Below are 26,683 nucleotides of genomic sequence, written 5' to 3' on the forward strand. Positions count from 1 at the left end.
GTTCTTCACAAATTTTGTTTACCCTTGTTTTATCATTCATTTTGTGGCTTTTTTCTCCCCACTCTGCTTTTGGTGTCTCTTGATGAACAGAAATTTAAAATTTTTAATTTGTCAAATTTATTGATATCTTTTGTTTGAAAGGTTCTTTCTTAACATGAGGCCATAAAAGTATTCTCCTATATTTTTTTCTGAAAGTCTTGAAGTTTTGCCCTTCACATTTAAATCGTCAATCAATTTGGCATTTATTGTTTTGTGTATGTATTAAGATAAAGCTCCAATTTTATTCCCATGTGAATAGCCGAGTCTCCCAGTACTAGTCATTGAATAGTCTGTTTTGGTAATTTTTCAGTGCCATCTCTGGCATAAACCAAGGTTCCATCTGGGTATGGTTCTGCTTTGGGCTTCTGTATTCCATTGGTCAATTTACTTACTCATTCACAAATGCTACATTCTAAAATTACAATGGATTTACAGTAAGTCTTGATTTTAGTGCAAAACATGTTCTCCTAATTTGTTCTCTTCCTCCTCCTTCTTCAATGGTGTCTTGACTATTTGTAAGCTTTGCGTTCCCTTATTTATTTAAAAATTGGGGTGCCAATTTATTCGAAAATTCTGCGGTGATTTTTGTTTCCTGAAGTAAACTTTACCTGCCATAAAACATGTGTGTGTTCAAATACTTTGCCTTTTTATTAAATTGGAATGTGTGTCTTGATTTTATTGAGTTGTATGAATTCTTTCTATATTCTGGGTCTAAGGTCTTTGTCATATAATTGAATGGTGAATAGTTTCTCCCAATCTGTGGTTTGAGTTTATTTTTTTAATAGCTTTCATTAGCAGCTGCTTTTGGATTGTGTGTTTTTGTTCATTTTCAAATGTCTTTATTCCAACCATTCAGGATGTATTCATTCGACAGAGAGTTCTAATTTGATAGCTTTTTTAAATGCATAATTCAGTGAGTTTCGAAAAAGTGCATAGCTTTATATAAACAATAACTAATCAAGATATAGAATGTTTCCATCACCTCAGAAAGTTCCCTTGTGATTCCTTTCAGTTAATCTCTACCTGCCAGAAGCAACCGCTTCTCCCTTCAGCAGTTTACAAATGTTATTTGATTGTCTTCTGGCTTCATGATTTCTGATGTGAAGTCTGCCATCACTTCTGTTGTTGTATATCATGTACTTTTTTTCTCTATTAGATTTTCTCTTTAACCTGGATCATCAGCAGTTTGACTTTGATGTACCCAGGTTTGCTACCCTTTTTTATTTGAGGTTCCACTTGTTGGATTTGGAAGTTGATGTTTTACACCACATTTGGAAAATTTTGGCGTTATTTTTCTCACATACATATATGGCCTTGTCTCCTCTCTCCTCTCCAACTGGGACACTAGTTATACTGTATGTGTTAGAATATTTTGTATTGTCCTTCAGGTCACTGAGTTTGTTAATTTTTTTCGATCATTTTCCCCCTCTGTTTTGTTGGATAATTCTTTTTGATTTGCTGTCAAGTTCATGATAACTTTCTCCTACAGTTTCCAATATACTCTTAAGCCCATCCAGGAATTAAAAAATATTTATAACACATAATATATATATATTAGCATAATTTATACTTCCAGGACTTCCATTTAGCTCTTTTTTATAGTTTCTATTTCTCTGCTGAGATTCTGCATATGCTTACTTAGTATGACTATCTTTTCCTCTAAGCCCGTGAACAGAGTTATAATATCTTATTTAAAGTCCTTATCTGCTAATACTAAAATCCAGATCACCTCAGGTCTGTGTCTATTGCCTGTTGTTTTTCTTGGTTAGGAGCCATAGTTTTCTAGTTTTTCATAAATCTAATAATCCGCTGTTGTAAGCTGGACATTGTTATGACACATTTTTGAGAGACTGGATTTTTTCTGAATGCTGTTGAATGTTGTGCTATAAGACACAATAAATTACTAGCAGATCCTTTTAGCCGTGACAAGTCTGCTTTGACTTTTTCCCCCTATATTACACTTACTTGTGAAATTACAAAAATCTCTCATATATGTATATTTACACACACACCTATTTGCATGAAGTTGAAACATCTTGTACCACTTGAAGATATTTTACTAATCATGAAATTATTGCATTCTATTATTACTAATTTCTTTGTAAGTATATTCTATTTCCTTAATTACATTGTAGGCCTCAGGGATGGATTTTCATTTTATAGCTTTTTGTAGTCATGGGATTTGACACACAGCTGGCACTCAATAAAAGTTATTGTTTTAATGATTATGAAGAATGTCTTTTGTGGTCCTTTGGGCTTTGCTCCAGTATTTCTTCCATAGCTAGTCTTACTCCAACTATATGAGTCTGAAACATTGAGTTTATTCATTCATTCATTCATTCATTCATTCATTCACATACATCCATTCATCTGTTCACTCAACAAATATTTATTGAGAACTTACTATATGCCAGTCCCTATCCTGGGGCTGTGAGTACAACAGTGACGAAGATGAATGGTGTTCACACCCTCATAGAACTTACGAGTTAGTGGGTATTGAGAGTTCGGCCGGGCTACTCCATGGTGTTGCTGCCTTGAAACCCATCTTGCTTTGCCAACTAACCTGAAGGGACCTTACAGATACTAATCCCCTTGTGAGAGAACATGCCCTTGATAACAGTGTCTCAAGCAGTTGTGAGTTCTTGATATGACTTCCCCAACAGCCCTTGTGGTAAACGTCTTCCCTACCTCCCAGGACCTTCCCCTTTTGTGCCTCTTAGATAAGACCCCGTGGAGCTTTCTAAAACCCTGCTTCCTTTGGTTTGAACTGACCAATCTGGTCCTCGCCCAGGAACCCTAAAGCACTCCGCCCATGGACACTAATAAAGGCATGTGCCCCAGGTCCTGCCTCTCCCAGTATCTGCACCTGCCTGGCCTCCCAGTGTGGCTGCTCAAAATGTGCTGTGTACTTCTGCCAGGACTTGTGAGCAGTAAACGTCATTTCAGTTTCTCCTGTGGTCTTTTGCTGCTCATCATCTGGCACCCTGTGTTCTGTTTAATTAATGTTAATTTAGCAGTGGGGGAGAATAACAACAAGGAAATAAGCAAGAAACCACGTAAGATAAAGTGAGCACTCTATGAAGATAAAGAATAAAGGAGGTAGTCATTGTGATGAAGATGCATGTGTATTTTTAAAAATAGGATTGTGAGGAAAGTCTTGTCTGAGTAGATGATATTTGAGCAAAGATCTTAGGCAGAGCAGTTAAGTGAGTTTGTATAAAGACAATAAGGTATTATTTATTTATTTGCACATCTATAATTTTTATTCATGATAATGATTATTGCTTTTTGATACTGCCAATACCTTCTCCTAGTAGTATGTCTTCTCTGTTAAACCAGTGGCTAAGTAGAATTTTTCCTGATGACCCAGAATTGGTTTCAAGGACATAAAATTGAGTACTCAAATACATCATACTACAACTATCGCAAGCTATAAACAGAGTTACAATTATCTGGATTGTTTCAAGTTTTTTGTTATTATGAATAAAGCTGCTATGAACACTTACATACAGCTTGGATACAGTAAACAAAGATTTTAATTTCAGCAAATCAGTGGTTACAATTCAATTATTATTTTATAAATGGAGTTGAGTTCCAATCTGCTATTTTCCCAGTAAAGGTATTGTCATTAAATTTGATATGTAATCAACTGTAAAACCATTTTTCAGCTCCAAAAAATTATTGTTAAACTGAAACACTTTTAGCTTCAGCACCACTTATGTCAGAACTTCACTCTATAATCAGTGACATGAGGGATTTCTTTACTGAATTGGATGATAGTTTTTGAGAACTGGGAGAAATTGCCTCAGTTTGTGTGTGTGCATGTGTGTGTGTGTGTGTGTTATTCACAACGTAATGACTACAAATACAACATACTTTTAAGTTTAATCTTCATTTTTCTCCATCACCTTCTTGTCTGGATAATCAACAAAACAGTCAAGCCCTGATTTGTAGCCTTTGCCAACATTCACGGTGTAAATGCTTCCACTGCTGCTGAGTTGAGGCTATCAGTGTGATATCCATGAAGTGGGGTTGGGATGAGATATAAATGGGATGAGATGAGGTGGTACAGTTACGTAACATTTTCAGCATTCACGAACAGCCACAATAGAGGTAGGCAACACCTAGAGCATGGGTCATAGCGAAATGAGGTACAACACCCTGCAAAAGGTAAAGTAGTGAAGTGAATACAGTAAAATGAAGTTTACTTTTTAACAATGGCCGTGTTAAACTTGTAAAATTCTTAAACATTTAACGACTGGCTCTCGCACACCTGTGTAAACTGGCTCTAGCACGCTGCTGAGGGAGGGTGACTTTGCAGTGCCCCGAGAGAAGCTTCTGGCAGCCTCTGCAACACTACCCGGATTCGCTTTAGCCAATGCTCCTCCTCTGGAGTATGCCTTCCAGACACTTACACATAGTCCTGGAGGGACTTGCACAAGGGTCCGCATCGAAGACTGTAGGATGGGCAACTGGAAGCAATGTGAAAGTTTAACCTTAGGGGAATGGAAAGCTTTAATGTGGTGCACACAGACCTGGCACGATCTCATCTGGGGCCATTGAAGACACAAACTTAGACCTGACAACACTTATGTCTCTCAGGGACACACACATTAAGGCATAGTCTGGACAGACTAGAGTAGGGGGTGAGGTGCCTAAGGAGAGAAGTGAGTTTTGGGATTGGTGGTGGAAGGAAGAAAAACAGACTTGAATGAAAAAAAAAAAAACCCCAAAACAAAAAAAAAAAAACCCTAGCATTGGTCCTCATCCCACTCAATGAGGAGAGCAGGCCCTGATCTGAAGGGTCTGGGTTTCTGACTTCGCAATCCAGGGGCAGAATAAGGGCCTTTGAAATGTGAGCGGATGTGATATATATAATTTACAGGCAGAAACTTTTAGGAACCATCATTTATGTCCACCATTCCTCTTTTCTCTCTGTCATGAGAAGGGTGATGTCTCAGATGGGGGTTTCCTCAGCCTGGATCCCAGGGTAAAGAGGACAGGAGGCAGAACCACAGCCAAAGTCAACACATGAGAAAGCTGCCTTGTTGCCACGAGCCACTGAGATTGGGGTCATTTCTTATTGTACAGCCTAACCTTATGGATATAAATGAATTATTTTAAACACACTTGTTATTAAACATGCTATTTTTATGCATTTGTTTTTAATTGAAGCATAGTTGATTTACAACATTGTGTTAGTTTCTGGTATACAGCATAGTGATTCGGTTATGTATGTATTCTTTTTCATGTTCCTTTTCATTATAGGCTATTACAAGTGTTGAATATAGTTCCCTGTGCTATACAGTAGGACCTTGTTCCTTATCTATTTTTTATAGAGTAGTTTGTATCTGCTAAACCCAAACTCCTGGTTTATCCCTCCTACCTCTTCCCTTTGGTAACCATATGCTTATTTCTATGTCTGTGAGTCTGTTTCTGTTTGTAAATAAGTTCATTTGTCTCATTTTCGTAGATTCCCCATATGAGTGATACCGTATGGTATTTTTCTTTCTCTTTCTGGCTTACTTCACAGAATGATGATCTCTAGGTCCATCCATGTTGCTGCAAGTGGCATTATTTCATTCTATTTTATGGCTGAGTAGTTTTCCATTGTATATATATAACACATTTTCTTTATCCATTCATCTGTTGATGGGCATTTAGGTTGCTTCCATGTCTTGGCTATATTGTTAACTGTGCTGCTATGAACATTGGGGTGCATGTGTCTTTTTGGGTTACAGTTCCCTCTGGATATATGCCCAGGAGTGGGATTGCTGGATCATAGGGTAAGTCTATTTCCAGTTTTTAAAGAAATCTCCATACTGTTTTCCATAGTGACTACACCAAATTGTAGTCCCAGAAGCGGTTTGTGAGGTAAACATGCTATTTTTAACTGACACATAGGGTAAATAAAATAAATAAAGAAATACGATCTTGAGGGAGTCTGGCTGCTGCAGAAATACTAACAGAATTGCAAGTCCAAGGCAGCAAAACTGAACTTCTTGAGTACTTCCTGATTCTGCCATAATTTTGTATGCTAGATATAAAATATGATGATGTATCATTATTCTTGAGATCTGAGCCATATGTTAGAAATAAGATGCTGGAGTTGAATAATTCGCTAATGTGTTGCATTATGAGTGTTTACAAAATATATATTACAGAGTCCTTAATCTTCAGCTCCTATGTACACTTCTTCAGAGCAGAGATTTTATGGCATATTAAAGAATATATACAGAAAGCCTATTACTGTGTTCTCACAAAACAATCTCTCCGTAATGCTTATTGACTAACTGGATAACCATTAGAAAAAATTAAATTCTTAATCCAGAAGGTTTAAAAAAACGAGGGTTCTGTTCATCCTGTACATGTTTTGAGAATGAACTTGATTTTCCTAATCACATTCTTTTGGCTTTGTTAGCTAAGTTATTGCTCTAAATTCTGAGGCTTGTATTTCTCCTTAGGTTTTTTTTATTAGGAGTTTAATTATTTCTAAGTTATTTTCACATAAATTGCTTCTGGTGAATTAACTGAGTAAAGGAAGAATGAAGACTATTCCTTTTTCTTATTTATGTCCATCAAAAAGGTCATAGGTTCAGAATATATTAGATATTGGATATAGCAATAATACTTTTTTAAAAAGGACAGATTAACCTAAATTGAATAAATTATGATTAAAGAATGATGCTAAAGTTTGACTGAAAAATTTCCTCCTTGAATCATCACACATAACCTTAATGGCAGTCAGGACATGTAGTTTCAAAGCTAGATTAAACCTACAGCATCTTTACAGTTAGCAAAGGTGAAGAGATAACTGCACTGGGAACCTCAGTCCTGAATGAATTATATCACCTTAAAAAGCAATTAATGTTTTCTACAATACTCATCAAAAATAAATTGATATCACCTGAAATTCTACCTTTAGACGTAACAACTGTTAACATTTTGTGGTATATCTTTCAAGAACAGCTTTCTGTGCATATTCAATAATATAAACGCTAAATTTGTAGTAATTTGTGGCAGCAGCAATAGAAAACTGATATACCTAGTATGAAGGCACTATCAGTTATTTGACCAATTACTTATTATTGGGTATTTAAGAGTGAATCTAGGTTTTGTTTGTTCTTTTGCTAGCATGAGGAAGAAACTTCAATAAATAGCTTTGCACCTTCAACATTTCTCACTTATCTGATTATTTCTTCAGATAAATTTTTAGAGATGAAATTGCAAGGTCATAAAATTTTTAAAGGCTTTTGGTACATGCTGTCAAATTGCTCTTAGATTAATTTTTTTTAACAATTTCCATTTCTTCCACCTTGTTTTACCCACAAAAACGCTGGTTATTTGTATTCTTTTAAAATTTTCATCATATGTGGTAAAATATTAGTATGAAGTCATTGTTAATTTGCATTTCTTTGACCACTAGTGGATGCAGAACATTGTTTTAAAGTTTAGGGCTTTACAAGTGGTGACAAGCTGATTATCCTCTGATGCTAAATTTATTCAGCCTCGTAAATTCTAGATTGTCCAAGCAAATAGCAATGAAAACATTTTTTTTTTACATGTTGTGGTAATTCATATATATATAAAATATAAGGTTATGGTATATACACTCAAAATTTTGGAGACAACAATATAGTCAATTTCAATTTCATAAATTTTATGGGGTGATTTTATGAACTGTTACTTCATACAGAGCTTGAGAGGTCAGAAACAAAAGCAAGATGTTTGGAAAGAAAAGCAATTTTTAGTGAAGTATTAATTAAATCTAGGGCATTTGAATCTTTTTCTTTCTTTGATTTTCTTTGAGTTTCTTTCTTTCTTTGACCTCAATTCAGGTCATTGTTTTTAAAATATAAGAATCTCCAAATAATAACATGGCCATATAACTCTCCAGGGCATACTTTATAATTTCTATAGTGTGTGTGTGGGAAGGAAGAGGAGATAAATACCAGTTAGGGATAACAATAATATGATGTATTCCTTGAAAAATATCCGGGTAAAGTTACTTAGGAAAGAAGGCAGTTAGAGCCTTTCACCTTAATGGAAGTTATGTTCATTTCTTTTTCTAAAGACTCCTTATATTTCACCTTTAAACGAGGCTCCTGATATGTCTTCTACATTTCTATACATACCATAATTTCTGTGTAGATACATTATGTCTATCCTGTGAGAGGAAAGGAAGGCCCCCAGAAGGGAAGACGTGGGAAAGAGAATAAAGATAAAGGGTCCTTAAAGGGTCCTTACTTAAAAATTAGATCAGTAGGTTTCTATGCCAGGATATTATCAGTGTTAACCTAAAATGCAGGAGCACAAAGATATTTGTTTACTGTAACCTGGGATGCAATTTTTAATAACCACTTTTAGGGAATTTTATTAGAAAGTATGATAACCAGAAAAGGTATGATGATATGGTAGCAAATTTTTTAAGGGAGAAACTGAAACCGCAAGTAATGGTGGTACACTATGGAATGCTGTATTTCAGGCACTGTCATTTTGATAAAAAAGGAATTAGAGACCATCGTAAATACTTATACTTTCTCTGTGAGTGCTCCTCGCTGCATTATTTATGGAAGGATCTTTTATAGGTAAGAACCAGCATTTGATGCAATTGTGATTTGCATCTGTCATCGTAAAACCTTGATTTTGTTTTCAGGTTTGTTTTCAGTTTCACAAGTAAAAATGACTCAAATTGAAATTTAAGGAGAAAGCGCTGAAGAAACCTTTTGATTAAATCTATCAGAAGGGAGACAGCAGTGTGGCTGTTTAGCATTTGATCATAAATCCTGGTTTCTGTTGACCTTCCCAACAGGTTTATGTTTGATATATCTAATTTCCTGAAGTGTTTTCAAAGATGCGGACATTTTGATTAAAAATCTTCTCACAAAATTTTCCGGACACCTTTTTAAGGGATCTTAAAATTAATTTAAAAAGACACTATAAGCAAAAGGCTGTTATTACAGAAAAGGTTTCAGAGGAAAAAAAATCAGTACTTGTTGTTTGGATTTAGAACTTCAAAGCTAGAATTGTTCTTATAAAAGGAAAATAAAGTTTTCTTACAGTTTATCTCATTTTTTTAATAGAGTGAGATGAGATGGGGTATTTGTAATGAAAATGGTTAAGGCAACATTTTACACCACAGTAGGAGAATCTTCTTTGTCTTTAGTATTTTTATTGTTAAAACATATACACACAATAGATAGTCATATATGTGGAAAAAATTTAAACAATGCAGATGTATAAAAAGTAAAATTATTTCCACTTTCCCATTCCCTAGAGGTATCACAGTTCACATTTGGGTTTAGAACGTTTAAGACCTTTTTCTGTATGTATTTAAATATATACGTGACCACAAATACACAGAATTATATTTAAATAACAATGTGATCAGGCTGAATTTACTCTATAGTCGCAAACTTCTTTTCGTCTTTTGCTTTTTTAAAAGTCATATTTATTGAGTTATAATTTAATACTAAAATGTACCTTCAAGTGTACAGTTCAATTTGAGAAATGAGAAGCGTTTATAACGTGTGCAACTGCTGCCAAAGCAAAATGCAGAACATTTCAACAGCTCCCAAGATTCCTTTTTAATAGTCACTTCCCTTTTTCTACCCCCAGCTATTCGCAGCTACTGATCTGATTTCCATTCTGTAGAACGTTATCTAAATGGAACTTTTGTGATTGGCTTCTGCCACTTAGCATTGATGTTCATCTTGTTATATTTAATAATAGTTGCTTTCATTTTATTGCTGAGTCGTATTTCATTTCACGAATATACTACAATTTGCTAATTCATTCACCATTGATGAACATTTGGGTCATTTCCAGTTTTTGGGCTATTATGAATAAAATTGCTATAAATATTCACACACAGGTCTTTGTGTGGACACATGTTTTCATTTCTCTTAGGTAAATACCTAAGAATGGGTTGCTGGTCATGTGGTGTGTGGTTAAATTGATAAGAAACTGCTAAACTCTTTTCCAAAGCAGCTGTACAGTTTCATATTTCCATTACTGATTTTGAGAATTCTCGTTGCTCTAGCATTTGGTATGTTCAGACGTTTAAATTTTAGTCATTTCAGTAGGTGTGTAGTGATAGCTCATTGTGGTTTTAATCTGCATTTCTCTAATGACTAATGGTGCTGAGAATCTTTTCAGGTGCTCATTTGCTATATATATATACCTTCTCTGGTGAAATGCCTGTTCAAATCTTTTGCCTATTTCTTAAATTGCATTCTTTATCTTGTTACTGAGTTATAACAGTTCTTTATATAATATCAATACAAATTCTTATCAGACAGATATTTCGCAAATATTTTCTCCTGTTCCTAAATTTCCTTTACGTTTGTTGATGGCTTCCTTTGCTGTACAGAAGCTTTTTAGTTTGAAGTAGTCTCATTGTTTATTTTGCTTTTGTTTTGTTGCCTTTGCTTTCGTGTCAATTCCAAAAAATTCATCATTAAGACTGACGTCAAGGAGCTTACCCACTGTGTTTTCTTCTAGGAGTTTTATGATTTCAAGTCTTGCATTGAACTTTTAATCCATTTAAAGTTAAGTTTGGTGTCTGGTGTAAGACAGTGATTCAGTTTCATTCTTTTGCGCATGCCTGTCCAGTCTTATTGGAGCGACTTACTGGACTGCCTGTCTTATTGGATACACTTGGAACACTTATTGGAGCATCTTACATTTATAACAATCTATTTTAAACTAATAACAACTTAAATTCAAATGCTATGCTTTGTCCTTTTCCTACTACGTTTTCTTTCTCTTTTTCTTCTGTTCCCTTTCTTGTGTCTCCTTTTCTTCTTTTCCCTTTTTTCTTTCTTCTCTGTTCTTTACGAATCTTTTTAAAAAATAATTTGTGTTTTATGAGCATTAGCTTTTGTTGTTGTTGTAAATCCTTCTCCTGCTCTGTTATTGGTGTTTTAACTTTGTTCAGTTAACTTTTCACTCTATGAATATTTTTAATGTAGTCACATATGTTGTAGTCATTGTTTATTCTGCACCTGACCTTGATTTTTTAATTAGGAAGGTGTTCCCCAAACACAGTCCTCTATTTGATTCTGGGTTACTTATAATTCTATCTGATTAGATGATGTAAGGTAGGGAACACATTACAGATTTTGCTCCTTTAAAGATAAACAATGGTTTCAGCACATCAATTACATATGCCATCCTTTCCCAATTGTTTTGAAATACCATCTTTATCATAAATTAAATTTTTATATATAACTGTGGCTGTTTCTGAGTGTTCTTTGTTCCATTGACCTGTTGGTCTGTTCCTGACCAGCACTACACTTTAAATGCTTGTTTAAATACCTGTTTCTGGCTAAAACAGGAAACTTCTGGAAAAAGGAGACCTGGAGATTGCTATAGAAGGTGTCAAAAGAGATGCTCAGACATTGAAACGTTTTAAAGAGATATTTAAGCAAAAATCAACCTGAATCATGGCAAACTGGAAGATTTTAGGAGCACTCCACTGACAGGAGCTAGATGCAAGACTTTTATAAAAGCAAGGAAACTATTTGATTAGCTACAGCTCAAGTAGTTGCTTTATTTGGAAAATCCTAGTTGGTTGTTTATGATTGACTGTCTCTAGATTTTGATTTCTTAACCTTGAGGCATGTATAGGCTTAGGTTTTGGCTTGCTTATGCAGGCCACTGAGATATTAGAACCACCTTCATCTAATGGCCTTCTTGTTTGTTAATTTAACAAAGGTGTCTTCTTAGAGAACTCCCTTAACCACTTTATTTCTCTGTCTCAACATTTTGCAAGACTTGAGGGAGATATCTGGGGTTTCCTTAAAGAGATAAAGATACTTTAATTCTGATCTTAGGGCAAAACAAAACATGGAAGTCTGTGTGTATGGCAAAAAATAATTCAGGAGTCAGCAATGCTGTGCAAATTGGTGCTAGTGATTTAATAAACAACAAAGGATGACTATTCTATGTTTCCATATACTCATCTACAGTTTTTGGTGTTTGCACTGAATCATCTCCTTGAGCAGAATGCTGATGCTTCACTAGCACGTGGAAGCAGTGTGACTCCACACTGCAGTGTTCTAGGGTTAGCCCCAATCTTTAATCATGAGGAATTCAAAGGAACTAGAATTAAAGTGTATGTTGACCAAGGTTAAGTGTGAGCAAAAGTCTTTATTTTTGGTAAAGTACTTCATTTATGGATTCCCCTAGACCTGCAAATCTCTAGAAATTGTACACTTGATTATTTCAGCGATGCCCCCTCATTTTGTAAGGCATATTAGGGGGAGGGACTGAGACTGAAGGATTTTCATAGTCTTTTTAAAGTTGGTAAGGAGACATGACATACTATCAGTTAAAGTATCATAAAATACACTTTAACATAGTGTGATGTTGTAATATAATAAGAAATACATATGTGGTCTCCATCTCTGGTTTCTGGCACAGAGCTCCTAATGTAATACAGTAAATTAACACTAGTTTTTTGTCCCTGGCAACTCCGGAGAGAAGGATAAGTTGAATAAAGCATCTTTTGTCATTAATAACAAGACCCTCTCAACCATGCTTCCATTTATGTTAATAAGGTGACTTTTGGAAAGCCCATGAGAACTGGGGGGCGGGTGCTGGTTTCCAAGGGAGCCAACCATGTGATTAGAGGCTTGGAACTTCCGGCTCTACACCCTGACCTCTGGGGAGGGAGAGGTTGGAGGCCGAGTTAATCCCTAATCATCAATGATTCAACCAACATGCCTAGGTAATAAAGCCTCCATAAGAAGCCTAACTGAAAGTTTGGGGAGCTCCTGGATTGGTGAATGAACTGCGGTCTGGGAGGGTGCCCCACCTTGGGAGGGCACAGCAGCTCTGCACCCCTTCCCCATACCTTGCCCTGTGTGTCTCTTTTACTTGTCTGCCCATCTGTATCTTTGTTATATTCTTTGTACTAAACTGGCAAGTGTAAGTACCCGTTTCTCTGAGTTCTGTGAACTGTTATAGCAAATTACAGAAGTTGAAGTGGGGGTTGTGGGAATCCTCGGTTTGTAGCCAACTCAGCCAGAAGTACAAGTGACAACTTGGGACTTGCAATTGGCATATGAAGTGGGGGACAGTCTCGTGGAACTGATCCCTTAATCTGTTAGCAGAGTCTGTGCTAACTCCTGGCTCTTAGTGTCAGAATTAAGTTGAATTGTAAGACATTCCAGTCCGTGTCTGCTGAGAACTGGAGAATTGCTTGGTGTGGAAAAACACACACATTTGGTGTCAGAAGTGGTATAAGCAGAGGAAACAGTTTCCCTTTACTGAGGTAAAGCAAACTGTTTTGAATATTGCTTACCAATATACTAGTCTTTATTGCCTATAATCCTTTCATTTATGTTGAAAAGCTTCAAGGGAATTTTAGCAGATTTTTTCCTATATTTATCCACCACAGATTCTCTTAAGCTTAAAATGATCTTCTCATTAGACAGAACCACATGTTGACTCTATAGTAGCACTCTTTCTTGTAGAATAGTGGATAAGAGGGAAATCTTACAGTTCATTTTATAGATAATTATTGACATTTCTAGGTCTTTGGCATATATTTTTGATGTTTAAACATGGATTTGGATGTCTTAGACTAAATTTGTAGTAGGAAATTGCCATACAAAATCCAATGAAAACACAGTCATAGTTTTATTATAATTCTATCTGTATTATTTGTAACATACCCTTATTATAGGGATGTAATTGAAGATGAAGCTGATATGATAATGTTCTTCTTGCACAGCTGACTGAGTCAAAAGCTGGTTTAAGTCTCATTTTTTTTGATTATCTGGAAATCTGAAATAAAATACATTATAAAATTAAATTTTATACTGGGCTAGAAAGTAAAAGACACTTGCTTTTAAGATATTACAGTTGACCCTTGAACAACAAGGGTTGGAACTGCAGGGGTCCACTTCTATGTGGATTTTTTTCAATGGTAACTACTACAGTACTACATGATCTGTGTCTGGTTGAATCCATTGATGCAGAACTCAGGATACAGAGGAACCAAGGGCTGGATATCAATTATATGCATATTTTTTACTTCAAGGAGGGTCCGCACCCCCAACCTCCAAGTTCTTCAAGGAGTAATTTTCCGACACTGCTTAAAACATTAAAACTATTCAAACTTGTGTAATATTTAAAAGTAAATCTTTGATTTGTTTAAAAACAGTGTTTTGGTATTAGTTTATCAAGTTAGATGAAGTTGCTCCTTTTGTGTTTAGAGAATTGCATTATACTTAGTATCTTGCATAATGTGGATACATAGAAACTTTAACTTGATTTACCATACCCATTGAGATCTTCTGAGTGCTCTGAGGTTTGACATAAACCTTCCATTGTGGATCTTCTAGACTCTCCTAAAGGAAAAAAAAGAGGTATAAATTTAATGGTTTATCACAAGTACAGTTGACAGTTATTTTATTTTGAGTTTGAACCTGGGAATCCCTTTTCAGGGATATCTACCCCTATCACCTGTATGATAAAAGCGAAAATATCACCTGTGTCACCAGGGAAGGTTATGAGTGGTCAAAGATGGCCTCATGATATCTCTCACTCTACATGTTCCTCAATAGTGTGACCTTACCACACCCCCTTGAAAAGGTGGAATCTAACTCCTGCCATCTTAAAATTAGGTTAGGCTTAGGACTCTTTTGTAATCAACAGCATGTGGAAGAAGTAACTACATGACTTGTAAAGCTAGATCAGAAAAGGCCACGCAGCTTCCATCTGGCTCTCTCAGGATGCTTGCTTTGGAAGAATCCAGTCACCATATAGGAAGTCCTACCACCCTGAGATTGCTATCCTGGAAAGGCCATGTACTGATGATCCAGTTGACAGTCCCAGCTGAGCCCAGCCTTCCAGCCATCCCACCAGAGCTCCAGTCTGTGAGTCAAGTTGTCTTGGTCCTTCAAACCTGCCCATCTGTCAGCTGAGTATCATCACTGGGTAACCTCAACTGATGTCTAACCAAGGCATGCTCAAATTCCTAACCCACAGAGTTACTGTGATGTATGAAATGGCACCTAGAACAGTCACTGCTTGGGAATAAGATGACTTGTTACTAATTGTCAGAAGGACAATTAATTCAGAGAGCAATATAAAGTATCCAAATGATCAAATAAGATATGGGAAGTTTGTATATAATTAGACATGTTAATTTGTTACTTAATTTTTATATCTGCCCTTCTCCTTTTGACTTGAATGCACCGGGACTTATCTAATAGGATGCTCTTTACCCTTGCTTATGACAGACCTCCAGGTCCCCGTCATTCCCTGAGTTCTACTTTTTGTAACGCTCTACAAATTTCCTATTTTGTTCCCATCTACCCACCACAACTCTTGAAACATTTCCACTGTATTCTCACTCTATTTTCTGAAGTCCCCTTTACATTCTGGATCTAACAGAAACTTGACTGTCCTTTGAGGACACTGACAGCCTAGAAGCCCTTTTTGTTTTTCTTTTCCTCAGTCCTGTTACCATTGGACTTGGAGGTCGGAGGTGTCCTCCTCCCTACTGCATCTCTTTCAGGGCATTTGCCTTCTCCTTTTCCCTTCCTAAAACTTACATTATCCGTTTATATAATCAACTATTGCTGCGATCGACCTACAACTGGTGTCATTCTCAGCTGATTTTATCATTGGCTCATTGTCACTTTCCCACCACTTTCTTAATTTAGCAATTTAAATGTGCATGTAGAAGATTCTTTCACCCTGGGTCTCAATTCCTTGAACTCTGTGCTTTTAGATCTTGTCCTTTACCTTACTGCAGCCATTAATTCCCATGCTCACTCTTAGACTTTGTCATCACCAGTAACTGCAAGCCCCTCTCCAACTCAGTTTCCTGCATTCAGCTAGTTGACTGCGAGCTTTTACCCTTTCTGGATAACTCCCTCTATTACCCCAACACCAGCAATTCCTTAGCCCCACTGGAACTTCCAATTCTACCATCTTTTCATTGTTCCTCCCTATTTTGATTTCTTCTTTCTCCTCTTCATACCATTTAAATTCCATGGTCACTCATGGTTTGCATATAGGCTGACTTCTTTGTCCTTTTCTCACTTTGTCATACTCGCTTGACTAGTATAACCCTAGTTAAATCCAACTGTCTGCCTAGTCCTCTCCTATATGTTAAGGCTCAGTGTGGTTGGAAAACAAACCAATGGTCCTCACTTAAAATTCACGGTCACAGAGAATGTTGTATTTTGACAGGGGCGGCACTGGATCTGTAGATTGCTTTCAGTAGTAAGGCCATTTTGATAATGTTGATTCTTCCAATCCAAGAGAACAAGGTATCTTTCCATTTCTTTGTATCATCTTCAATTTCCTTCATCAATGTTTTACAGTTTTCACAGCATAGGTAACCTCTTTGGTTAAGTTTATTTCTAGGTACTTTGTTGTTTTTGATGCAATGGAAATGTTATGCCAGTTATAAAATTCTCGTTTTCAAAGTGAAAAAAAAAAAGTGAGTGAAGGACTACAAATGGCAAAATATCCTTCTTTCTTATGGGTGAGTTGTTGTCCATTACATTTTTATGCTGCATTTCTTTATCCATTCATCTACTGATGTGCACTAAGGATGCTTCCGTATCTTGGCACTTATAAATAATGTTGCTGTTAATAGTGGGGTGTATTTTTTGAATTAATTCTTATTTTGTGGTTGGCTTCATTCCTTTGATAACTATGTAAGTTTAAAAAGCTAAAGCTCTAAACGTTCTTAGAAACAATGAACAGTACATACATGTAAATTTAAAAAATAGGTGCAGTATATTGTGTATATGTATTTATATGCAATATAGTGTGTACATGCAGTCAAATTGTAACAATTCTGCCTAATAAACTGAAAAATGAAAACAAAATTCATGGTCACAGACATTAGGAAGCCCTTAATACTTTCAGGCCATCCTATTAAACATTTCGAGTCCATTCATTCTTCTGCTTTCCTAGATGACTGATTTACTCTTTCTTCCATTTTCTCAAACCTCCAACCTTCCATATGCATCATTATTCTCAGCTGATTCTTTATTTTCCAGTTTCAGAGAGGAAATAAAACATAGCTGGAAAAGGCTTCCACAGGCTCTGTGTCAAGAGTTACTGACTTACTTGTTCCTGTTGGATACACTCCGTATTCCCCATGCTCCCATCTAAGGCCAACTCCTCTCCTTCTTTGCTAGGTCTCTTCCTCTCTTGCCTACACAAGACATGGCTCCAGTAATTCCTTCTGCCTTTCACTTATCAGGTTTTTTGCTTTTTGCACTCTACTAGATCTTCCCCTTCAGCATATACATATTTGGTTGAAGTTCTCACCAATGAATGTGGACAGAATGATACATCCTCCTCCAGGTCTGAGTGTTAGGCATTGGGTATCCATTGTCCCTGAAGCATTCCTGTTTCCTCAATCTTGAACATGGAAAACTATGATTTCGTTTCTACCATGCAGACAATGACAACATCCAAGTCAACGGTTCTCAGTGGGGATGGCTTTGCTCCACAGGGAAGATTTGGACATATCTGGAGATATTTTTGTTGTCAACACTGGTAGGTGTAAGTGCTCTTGGCATCTAGTGGGTAGAGGGCAGGGATGCTGTTAAATACCCTACAGTGCTCATGACAGCCATTCCCCATGCTTCTCCTCAACAACAAAAAAATCATCTAGTTCAAAATTTCAATAGTGCAATATTGAGAAACCCTGCCCTAGGGGATGGTGGAGCAATAAGATGGAAGGTCATGGCCCCATGAATGCCTGTGGGACTACCTTGTAAATGTCAACGGCTCACTTCAGGATTGCGGGAGAAACAAACTTCTATACTCTTAAGCTACTGTACTTTTGGGACTCTGAAATAGAAGCTTAGCCTTTACCTTAACTAATATATTCTATCACTCTTTGAGGTAAAGAACTACCCTGGGCTTCTCAGTTTAATATTTTCATTGCACGACAGTAAATAGAACCACCCTGACACCCTACCGCCTATTTTATACTATCTAATGTCTTAAACAGCATTCCCTTTGGTTTGGCAGGATGGAACAATATTTCTTAAGCTGGAGAAGTCATTCCTAGGTTTTCCAAGTTTGAAATTGTGCTTGGTTGGTCTCAAATAATCGCTTAGCATTCATTCCCCAGATGTTGTGCAGAGGTGATTTTTTTTTTTATTGTGAAATATTTCCCAAGTAGATTCTCTGAGAAAGCTAGCTGTATTTGGAGTTATTCTTTTACTCAACTTGGGCCACAGCTGCTAGTTTACATAAAAGATATTCACACTCACTGTGTTAGAAAACCTTAGCAAAGGTGAATTTACATAGGGGAACAGCTGAAGTCCTCACTCAGGTGTTCTCAGACTTCTGTTCATCTGCAGCAAGTGAGCATCATGTGATTGTTGCATCTCGGTTCCGTCTTGCAAAAGCACTCATTTTGATTCTTAACCCAGGTTTCCTACTGTAGGTCTGACTTAGGATATGATTTGAGATATTTGATCTGTAAGGTCTTCAAGGAAGCTGGAAGATTAGGACCCATGTCACTCCAGCAAGGGGGACCAGAACCAGTGCACAGTTGGGAGTATGGTATTTGCTTACACTGCCTACCATTCCAGTAGAAACAGGTACTTCCCTGTTGCTAATAGTAACAACTCTCAAAGGGCAGATTCCCACAAGTGGGCAATAAAAGGATCTCATTTTACCATCTTTTAGCCTAGCCTTGTACCAAAGAGCAGTAGAACAAGTCAACGATGCTGAACTGTAATAAACCTACAATCTCATCCCTTTACTTGAAAACAATGTTAACATAATTTTTATATAATACAGTATTATATATAAATGAGATTTTGAAAACGTTATCTGTAGGGGAGTATAAATTGAAATGGAAAGGATGCTACCTGGTAGTTTTGTGACTGAAAAGGCGAATGAATTTTTATAATTTTGTCATGCAAAACATTTTTAGTGGCCTTACTAAAAAAGGGTAAATAATAACTCATACATAAAGGCTGTGTCAGAGTTTATAGACTAGACCCCTGGTAATGGATTCAACCTTTCCACAACAAATCAAAAGTATTGTTGTGCGCTCACATGAATATACAGCAGTCATTACCTTAAATTTAAAACTCACTGTATGCAGCAAGCGCACAGAGCAGGAGATGAAGGCGGTATTGTATCAGTGTGGTCTGCAGAGACTTTCTTCATAAGGTTTTTGCCTTGTTGAAATATGTGTTGCAGTTCAAAGCTAAAGGCGTTACTTCTGAATAGTCATCACAGAGGTTGATTACGTTCATATATTATATTTAGCTGGACCCTGCAGGCTATTACTCCATTAGCTATGCTGGTCCTGCTACTGTCAAAAAGTTGATCACCTAATGTTAAAAGACTGTGCTTTCTGTTGACCTTATCAAAATCTCTCAAAAGGTTCTGTCAAAAAAAATAAAATTCAGATTGTGTTTTATGAAAAAGATTAAGACTAAATACCAGGTCTAAAAAAGTGCTCATATCTTATGGGAGACTCTAGCATTAGGCCATTATTAATGATGAGATTGTATTTTGCTTTAGTATTTCAGGACATTTTACTTAAAGACGTAGATTCAATTTTAGTAGAAATAGTTCTTTTTCATGCTGATAGTAGAGTCTCAGAAATTGACTTCTGAAAGAAGAAGAGAGGTCTCTCCCCTCGATGTATTCAAATCGTATAAAATTAACACCTTGGAAGTAAGCCCAGTATATCAATATTAATACAGTGGCTTATTACGACATGGTTTTAGAAGGTGTTTGTACTGACAAGAACAGAGTATATACCCTAAAAATTTGTTATTCACACTTGATAATCAGAAAATCACTTTAAATAAATAAATTAAAATTTAACTATTTACTCTTTAGACTGTGGTTATGTAGTTGGTTATATAGTTTCATTCATTTAATCGTAACAGTTGGAAAATTTTAAAGAGATGAGTTGAATATATATTCTTACAAACCTTGAGTCCAATTGCCAATATAAGGCATATTTTGATAAGCTTGACTTTTAATCATGTTATTATGAATTAGCTACAGATTAAGTAATAAATGAAAATATATCTTTGACAAAGATATTGACAGGCATGGTTTTATTGTTTAAAATAACATATAATACTTTCACTAGAATCACAGTATAAAAGCTGTCCTTTGGGAACAAAGATGATTTTGAAGCTATCTCAGTTGAACAGCTAGCCTTTGAATTATGTCCCCAGAAGTGGTGATGGATTGGCACAGACTCATGTGTCCTTTTTGGCATGGTCCTCCTGGTGACTGATGGTGTGTAAAATGGCCGGTCAGGGGTACAGCCTGTGAGCCTGGAGGACAGCCAGACACACATTTTGGCCTCATTAGCACTGTTCTCTAATCAACTGAACTCTTCAGCAAGTGCAAGTTTCCTGATATTTCTTGTACTTGTTTGCCTTTAGCCACCTTGCTTGATACTCACAATAGAAGAGGAGTGAGCATCAGTCAGGACGAAACAGATGGCACATTCGACTGGGATTCTGAAGGGACTTTAATGAAGGAACCACTGAGAGATGAGGGCAGGGCTGGAGAATGACAAGGGGTCCTGAGGCACCCAGGGACTCGCGATGGAAGGATGTTATGCCATTATCCTCCCCAGGCTGAGGGTAAAGGGGGAGAGGATGGCTTTACTGGACCCTGAGTGAGAGATGGAAATTTCGAAAAGGGCTCATCCATTTGCATCTAGAAGCAGCGGTGGTAGAGTGTCACAGCTGTCAGAACCTCTCCACCTTCCTAACCTCTGATCTCCTGCTGGCGACTCCTTTTGGATAAATCCAAACCAGGAAGACAGAAGGCAATAGAAGACAAGTGAACCTTCAGATGCAGTCTGAAGTCAGTTTCCTGGGACACAGAGCAGACAAAGTGGGAGAATGGATCTTGTGTGTGTGTGTGAAATCACATACCATAATCACAAAGTGCAAATGTCGCCACTTTGGTCATGTGAAGCATGGTTTAAATGTCAGCGTACTTGATGCTAACAAATGACTTGATGCTTCTCTTTCCCTTGTCTTTCTTTTCTTCTTTCCCTTTCTCCTTTTTCTTATTTTTTTGGGGGGGGTGAGGGGTAATGTTGGTTTGTCATTCATGGCACTTCTCATTTTACAGTCTATAAAAATTCTGTGAACCAAAGCCTGAAATTACAGAGTTAATCTCACTTTACCAAAAAGAAAAAAAAAAAAAAAGTGAGATTTCTTGTTAATACTTTCCTACTTTTTGTTAACAAACAAAAAGGTAATCTGTTCTGTGTTTTAAAGCAGAAATCATGATGTGGTTATTCTATATCTGATGAGTATAAAAGTCAAGATACAAACACTTGTAAGGCAGGACACATCTTTCAAGTTGGGCAGATTCTCTTAAGTGTCAAAAACTGATATGCGGTCTTTCATACTACAGGTTCTAGTATATAGCAATTCCCTTTTCAAAGGCTTCTGTTATTATTTAAAGCTTACTGAAATTTATATAAGGATCAGAAGTATATTTGAGCTCAAAATTATAGGTTCTTTTTTCCCCTTCAGAATCATTATCTTAAATAGAGCTGGACTGGGATGAAGCATTGAAGAGACCACACTGAGGCAGAATTATACCGAATTTCTCCTTCTGGATACCTAAAACTTTAATGAGAGTATCTGATTCACATCTATCAATCTGTTCAGACACTGAATACTTTCTTAAGACAAATAAATACAGTGGTGTGTTCACATAGTTTTTAAAATTTCTATTAATGCTACATTACAAATTCTGCTTTTTTTCTAGTCAAGATGCAATAACTTAAGTCAGATAAACCTCTTTCCTGAAACAACTTCCCCTTCCAAAAGAACCCCCCAAATCTCAGACCCCACTGTAGACCTGGTAAATCAGAATCTGCATTTTAAAAGGGTACCAAGGTCGTATGTTTGCTCACAAAAGTTTGAGACTTACTGTTTTATATAACCTTACTCTTATTTATCCCAATGATTTAAAGTAAAATAAAAACAAAATGGCTTGCTTGGTAAGAGGAGGAAGAAACAGCTGCTTGTTTTTTTCTTCAGTTGAAACATTCAGATATGAATAAAAATTAAGTTCCTTTCCATGACTGAGAGTACATTTTCTGCTCGGGAATGTGCTAAGATCTTTTTTTTTTTTTTAACTGCTCAACCATCCTGTGCTCTAGGCATTAGTATCCCTGACACACAGAGAAGGAAACCAAAGGTTGAAGGGATGAACTTCTTCAGTATCACACAGGTGATGACTGGCTCAGTGAGATGCAAACCCAGGTCAGTTTGGAGCCAAAGCCTGTGCTCATGAATTCTACACTCCCCTCACCCCAGCGAATTCAGCAGGAAGGCGATAACAAGAAGGCCTCTTAGGCAGCTGTACTGTGTTGGGCTTGGAGGGGAGGGTTTATTTGACTTTGTGGAGAACTGCCGTGGAAAGCCCATTTCATTCTTGATTGTTTGTCTATGTATTTTCTTGTCTTCTAGAGACTGTTTCTAATGAAGCAGTTAAAAAAATTGCCACATGCCCCAGGGACCTCCCTAAAGACCACCAATCTGATGGGTGGTCCAGGACAGCCGGGCTTGGGCTAGCGGGACTCTAATCCAGGGTTTCCACGAGGTGCGTTGTTGCCTTTATTTCATTATACTTTGACTCAACCTCTAATGGATTCAGCTTCATAAAGTCAGAAAAAAGAGGGAAGGAAAAGCAATTTATTCATGTTTTCACTGGAGCTCACTGCAGACATGAAATTTCTCTAAAAATGCAAATCATTTGATGCAATACAAGAGAAACTCGGTAGCTAAAGCTCTTAGAGGAAAGCACTTTCCCAGAGCTGATGTTTTTATGCCCTGTGATTGAATGAATCGATCCATTTATTACAACATCTTCACTTAAGTTTTTTATCCCTAGATGACTGTGTCTAAGGGTACTAGAGGACTTTTCTTTATCACTCAGAAAATTGATTACACTTGTTAATTTGGCTTTTAATCCTGGATATATCAAAACAAATACCATAAACAGGTGTAGAAGAAATCAATATAGATCTGTTCAATATCAGATTGATCAAAGAAGGATTTAGTAAGACTCTAAGATGTAAAATACTGATGTACAAACAAAGCCCTTCCTTATGTAATATGGCTTTGGACAAGCTCGCGATCTGAGAGAAACTATTTCTGAAGACAGAAATGGTGCACTTTCGTTGCATTGCATTAAAGCAAAATCCCCAGAAGGCCCACCTATCCAAGGTGTTTAATGTTAACGTTTGTTTTAAAAAGATTTCTTGTCTTTTGTCCAGCTATTCTTGTTAATTCACTGGGCACCATATCACAGATTTTTTTTTATGTTACATAAAGCAAAAATTACAGTTAACAAGTATAAGGTTGGTCATAAAAAATAGATAAAACAACACTCTTAAAAGCTCAGCTATGACAAGGAAAGGTTATCAGCCATTCTTTTCAGAGAAGGTGAAGACAATGAGAAATAAAAATTATACACAAAGACTCTTGACATGCTGTTTAGACCAGCTCTGGGCCATTACCACTTGTGTTCTGCAGAACCCAGGTAGCAAAACAATTGCTCAGGGGACATTCTTTTGATTAGACGTATCTTTTACTCCACTTGCATGATAATGAATGAGACAGAGAGTCACGCTACTTTACTCTCCAAGTGAAATTTTAAACTGTTTTCCAGTGGTGGGTATAGTTTAAGAGCAATATACACTGTGTCTATCCACTTAACCAACCCAGTAATCAGTTGTCATTCATTCAACAGATATTCACTGAATACCTACTGAGTGAAAAACACATTTGTGAGCTAGGTGCTGAGCTACAGTTGGTAGCAGTGTTCAAATTAGATGGATTCAGGAGTACATGGCTGGTGGGGTTGGGGTGGGGTTTTCAGTGGGGGACTCAATCTATAATCACAGCATGATTCTCTGTATTTGTGCTTGGTCTTCAGAGAAGAAGTGAGAGTTTTATGTACAGTTTGCTAAAGCATTAATAGGCGTCTAGGAGGCAGCATAAGGCTTCAAAACAAACACTAAGACATTAACAGAATACATATAAATGCACTTAAATGCTTGTCTCAGGAAAAGTAAGCCTGTTGGGTTCTCCATGGTAGGACTGAGTTCTTCAATAGCTTGATTGGTGGGTCAGAATTTGAATCTCTGTGTTGGAGCATGTGCACATAATACACCTGCACGTATATTCTGACCTATAGGTAGGTAGAAGTCATTTTTGGAAAACTTTCTGTGGTTTGAATTTAAGCACAGAATCACCATTTCTTGGTGGTCTTAGGATTATAGACTTTGCTCTTTTGAAAAATAATATATTCATCCCTGTACCCTGCCTGATGTCTGAGAGAGCGTACACACTTAATGGTTTCTGAATGAACACAGTTTGTACCTTATGATTTACTTTTTAAAATGTGGCATAATAAAGTATTGCTTGGCATATGGCAGATGGGCAATAAATCCCTGCTGAAAGACATGGTGAATGACTGTCTGCTCTTAAAAGTTTAGGTGAGAGCACAAAAGATATATGAAGACAAATCTATTGGTTTGAAAAGCCATCTAATTAAGAAAGAATTTTCCAGCAAGATCTATGGACAACTCTTTAATGAGTACCTAAGAAATACACAGTTTTTAAGAACTGGTTTTCTTCTTGGATATATTATTTGCTCATTTTGAAAGTAAAGCAGAGAAAGTCTAAACTTTTAGTCACAATATCTGAAGTGCTTCAGAGAAGAAATGGGCTCTTTACGTACAATTGCTAAAGATAATTTAAAAGTTAAGTTTGAAGAACTACTTAGTTAATTTTTCCTTCCTGTCTTCATGAATGAAGGTTTCAGCTACATAAAGTATCTTTTTTTTAAATTGAAGTATAGTTAATTTACAACGTTGTGTTAGTTTCTGGTGTGCAGCACAGTGATTCAGTTATACACACATATATTCTTTTTCATATTCTTTTTCATTATAGTTACTGAATAGCTCCCTGTGCTATGCAGTAGGTCCTTGTTGTTTATATAGAGTATCTTAATTTTCAAGGGTGCAGTTGTTTTAAAGAGCAAAGACGATATCAAGTCACCTTTCTGCATTTTGGTTATATAATTGTATTGGCCATAGAGTGGAGGAGAGAGAAAGGATAGCAGAGTTAAGATGTTTTCCTTACTACACAAATAACCTCTTCCTTTCAAGTTAACCTTCTCTGGCTCTCTTGCACTGTGGTTGGGGAAAAAAGAAAAAGGTACTATATCTGAAAGCTGACAAAGTATTATATAGGAAAGCACTATATAAATTACGCTTTAATGAATGAGAAGATATTAAAAATGATAATACGTATTTCAGATGACAAAAATTACTGGAAAAAGACTACTTTTATGGCTAACCCCATGAGAGTGAATTAAATTGAAGAAAAATATAAAATAGGTTTTTCAGTGATAAGACCGCAACAAATTTATAAGTATATAAAAACATATAATTGTATAAATATTGAATATATAAGTAATATAAATATAAGTGAATATAATATAAACATATTAATAGATGTACAATATAAATACAAAGTACTTTAAAATTTTTTCTCCATCATTCTTGCCATTTTTACCTGAACTAAGAAACTGGGAGTAAAAAACCCAAATACTCTATGTAGTTTAAAGTTGTGTGGATTTGCTCCAGCATCTTACAGCATTTCATCCCAATTGGGAATGTCAAGTAAATTACATGTCAACTTGAATAGAGTCCCTCATATCCATACACCTAAACCACCTATTTAAAAAATTTCCCTGACACAGCCTTGCCCTGATACCTGGGTTCTCTCTCACTCACCTGACCTGTTTTCTTATTTAAACACTGGTACATAATGGCATTTTTCTCTTTGATACCTGTTATCTTGCCCAGGTTGAAATGATACTTTTCATTAAGATGTTATACAAACAACTTCTTTGGAATGACATTAAAGAGAAGTGACATGCTTCATGCATATATCACCAGTGACTCCATGAACTACTTTTTCTGAACTGTAGTATATAAACTCAGTGTAGTAAAGAAGTTCCAGCTTTAGAAAGTGAAATAAATAGAATATTCTCATGGCATTGACATTATTACAGAGGAAGAACTTTATTAAATCCTTTTTGAAGGATTTAAAAAAATAATAGGCCTTGCTATAGACTCAATGTTTGTGCCCCATCCCCCCAAATTCACATGTTAAATCCTAATGCCCAGGGTGATGGTATTTAGAGGCCAGGCCTTTGGGAGGTGATTAGGTCATGAGGGTGGAGCCCTTATGAATGGGATTAGTGTCCCTATAAAAGAAGCCACCATAGAGTTCCTTCACCTCTTCTGTCACATTAGGACATAGTGAAAGGATGGGCTGCTATGAAGCAGGAAGTGAGCTCTCACCAGACACTGAATCTGCCAATGCCTCTGTCTTGGGCCTTCCAGCCTCCAGACAGTGAGAAATAAATTCCTGTTCTTTATAAGTCACTCAGTCTATTGTATTTTTGTCATAGCAATCCAACAGACTAAGACAGGCTCTAAGAATTCTGTAATTATTCCCTGCATATCATGTTTTTTAATTTAAGAGGTATTATAATTACTATTTTATTTAAAAAATTTTAAATGTAGTTTACAATGTTGTGTCAATTTCTGATGCACAGC

The 26,683-nt window shown here is 36.4% G+C and overlaps 1 protein-coding gene across 3 annotated transcripts in view; it reads right to left on the reverse strand.

Annotated features, from left to right (window-relative positions):
- Window positions 1-13,696: 13,696 nt before the first annotated feature.
- Window positions 13,697-26,683, reverse strand: part of TTC29 (tetratricopeptide repeat domain 29) — a 724,023-nt gene continuing 711,036 nt past the window's right edge. For all 3 annotated transcript variants that reach the window (XM_032464537.1, XM_032464547.1, XM_032464557.1), the window contains 2 exons: window positions 14,328-14,399; window positions 13,697-13,833 (listed from right to left, as the gene is read on the reverse strand). In XM_032464537.1, the coding sequence (XP_032320428.1) occupies window positions 13,802-13,833; window positions 14,328-14,399 (104 nt within the window). In that variant the 3' untranslated portion in view covers window positions 13,697-13,801. The remainder of the gene's footprint in view (window positions 13,834-14,327; window positions 14,400-26,683) is intronic.

This window comes from Camelus ferus, chromosome 2, assembly GCF_009834535.1.
Source record: "Camelus ferus isolate YT-003-E chromosome 2, BCGSAC_Cfer_1.0, whole genome shotgun sequence".
NCBI lineage: Eukaryota > Metazoa > Chordata > Mammalia > Artiodactyla > Camelidae > Camelus > Camelus ferus.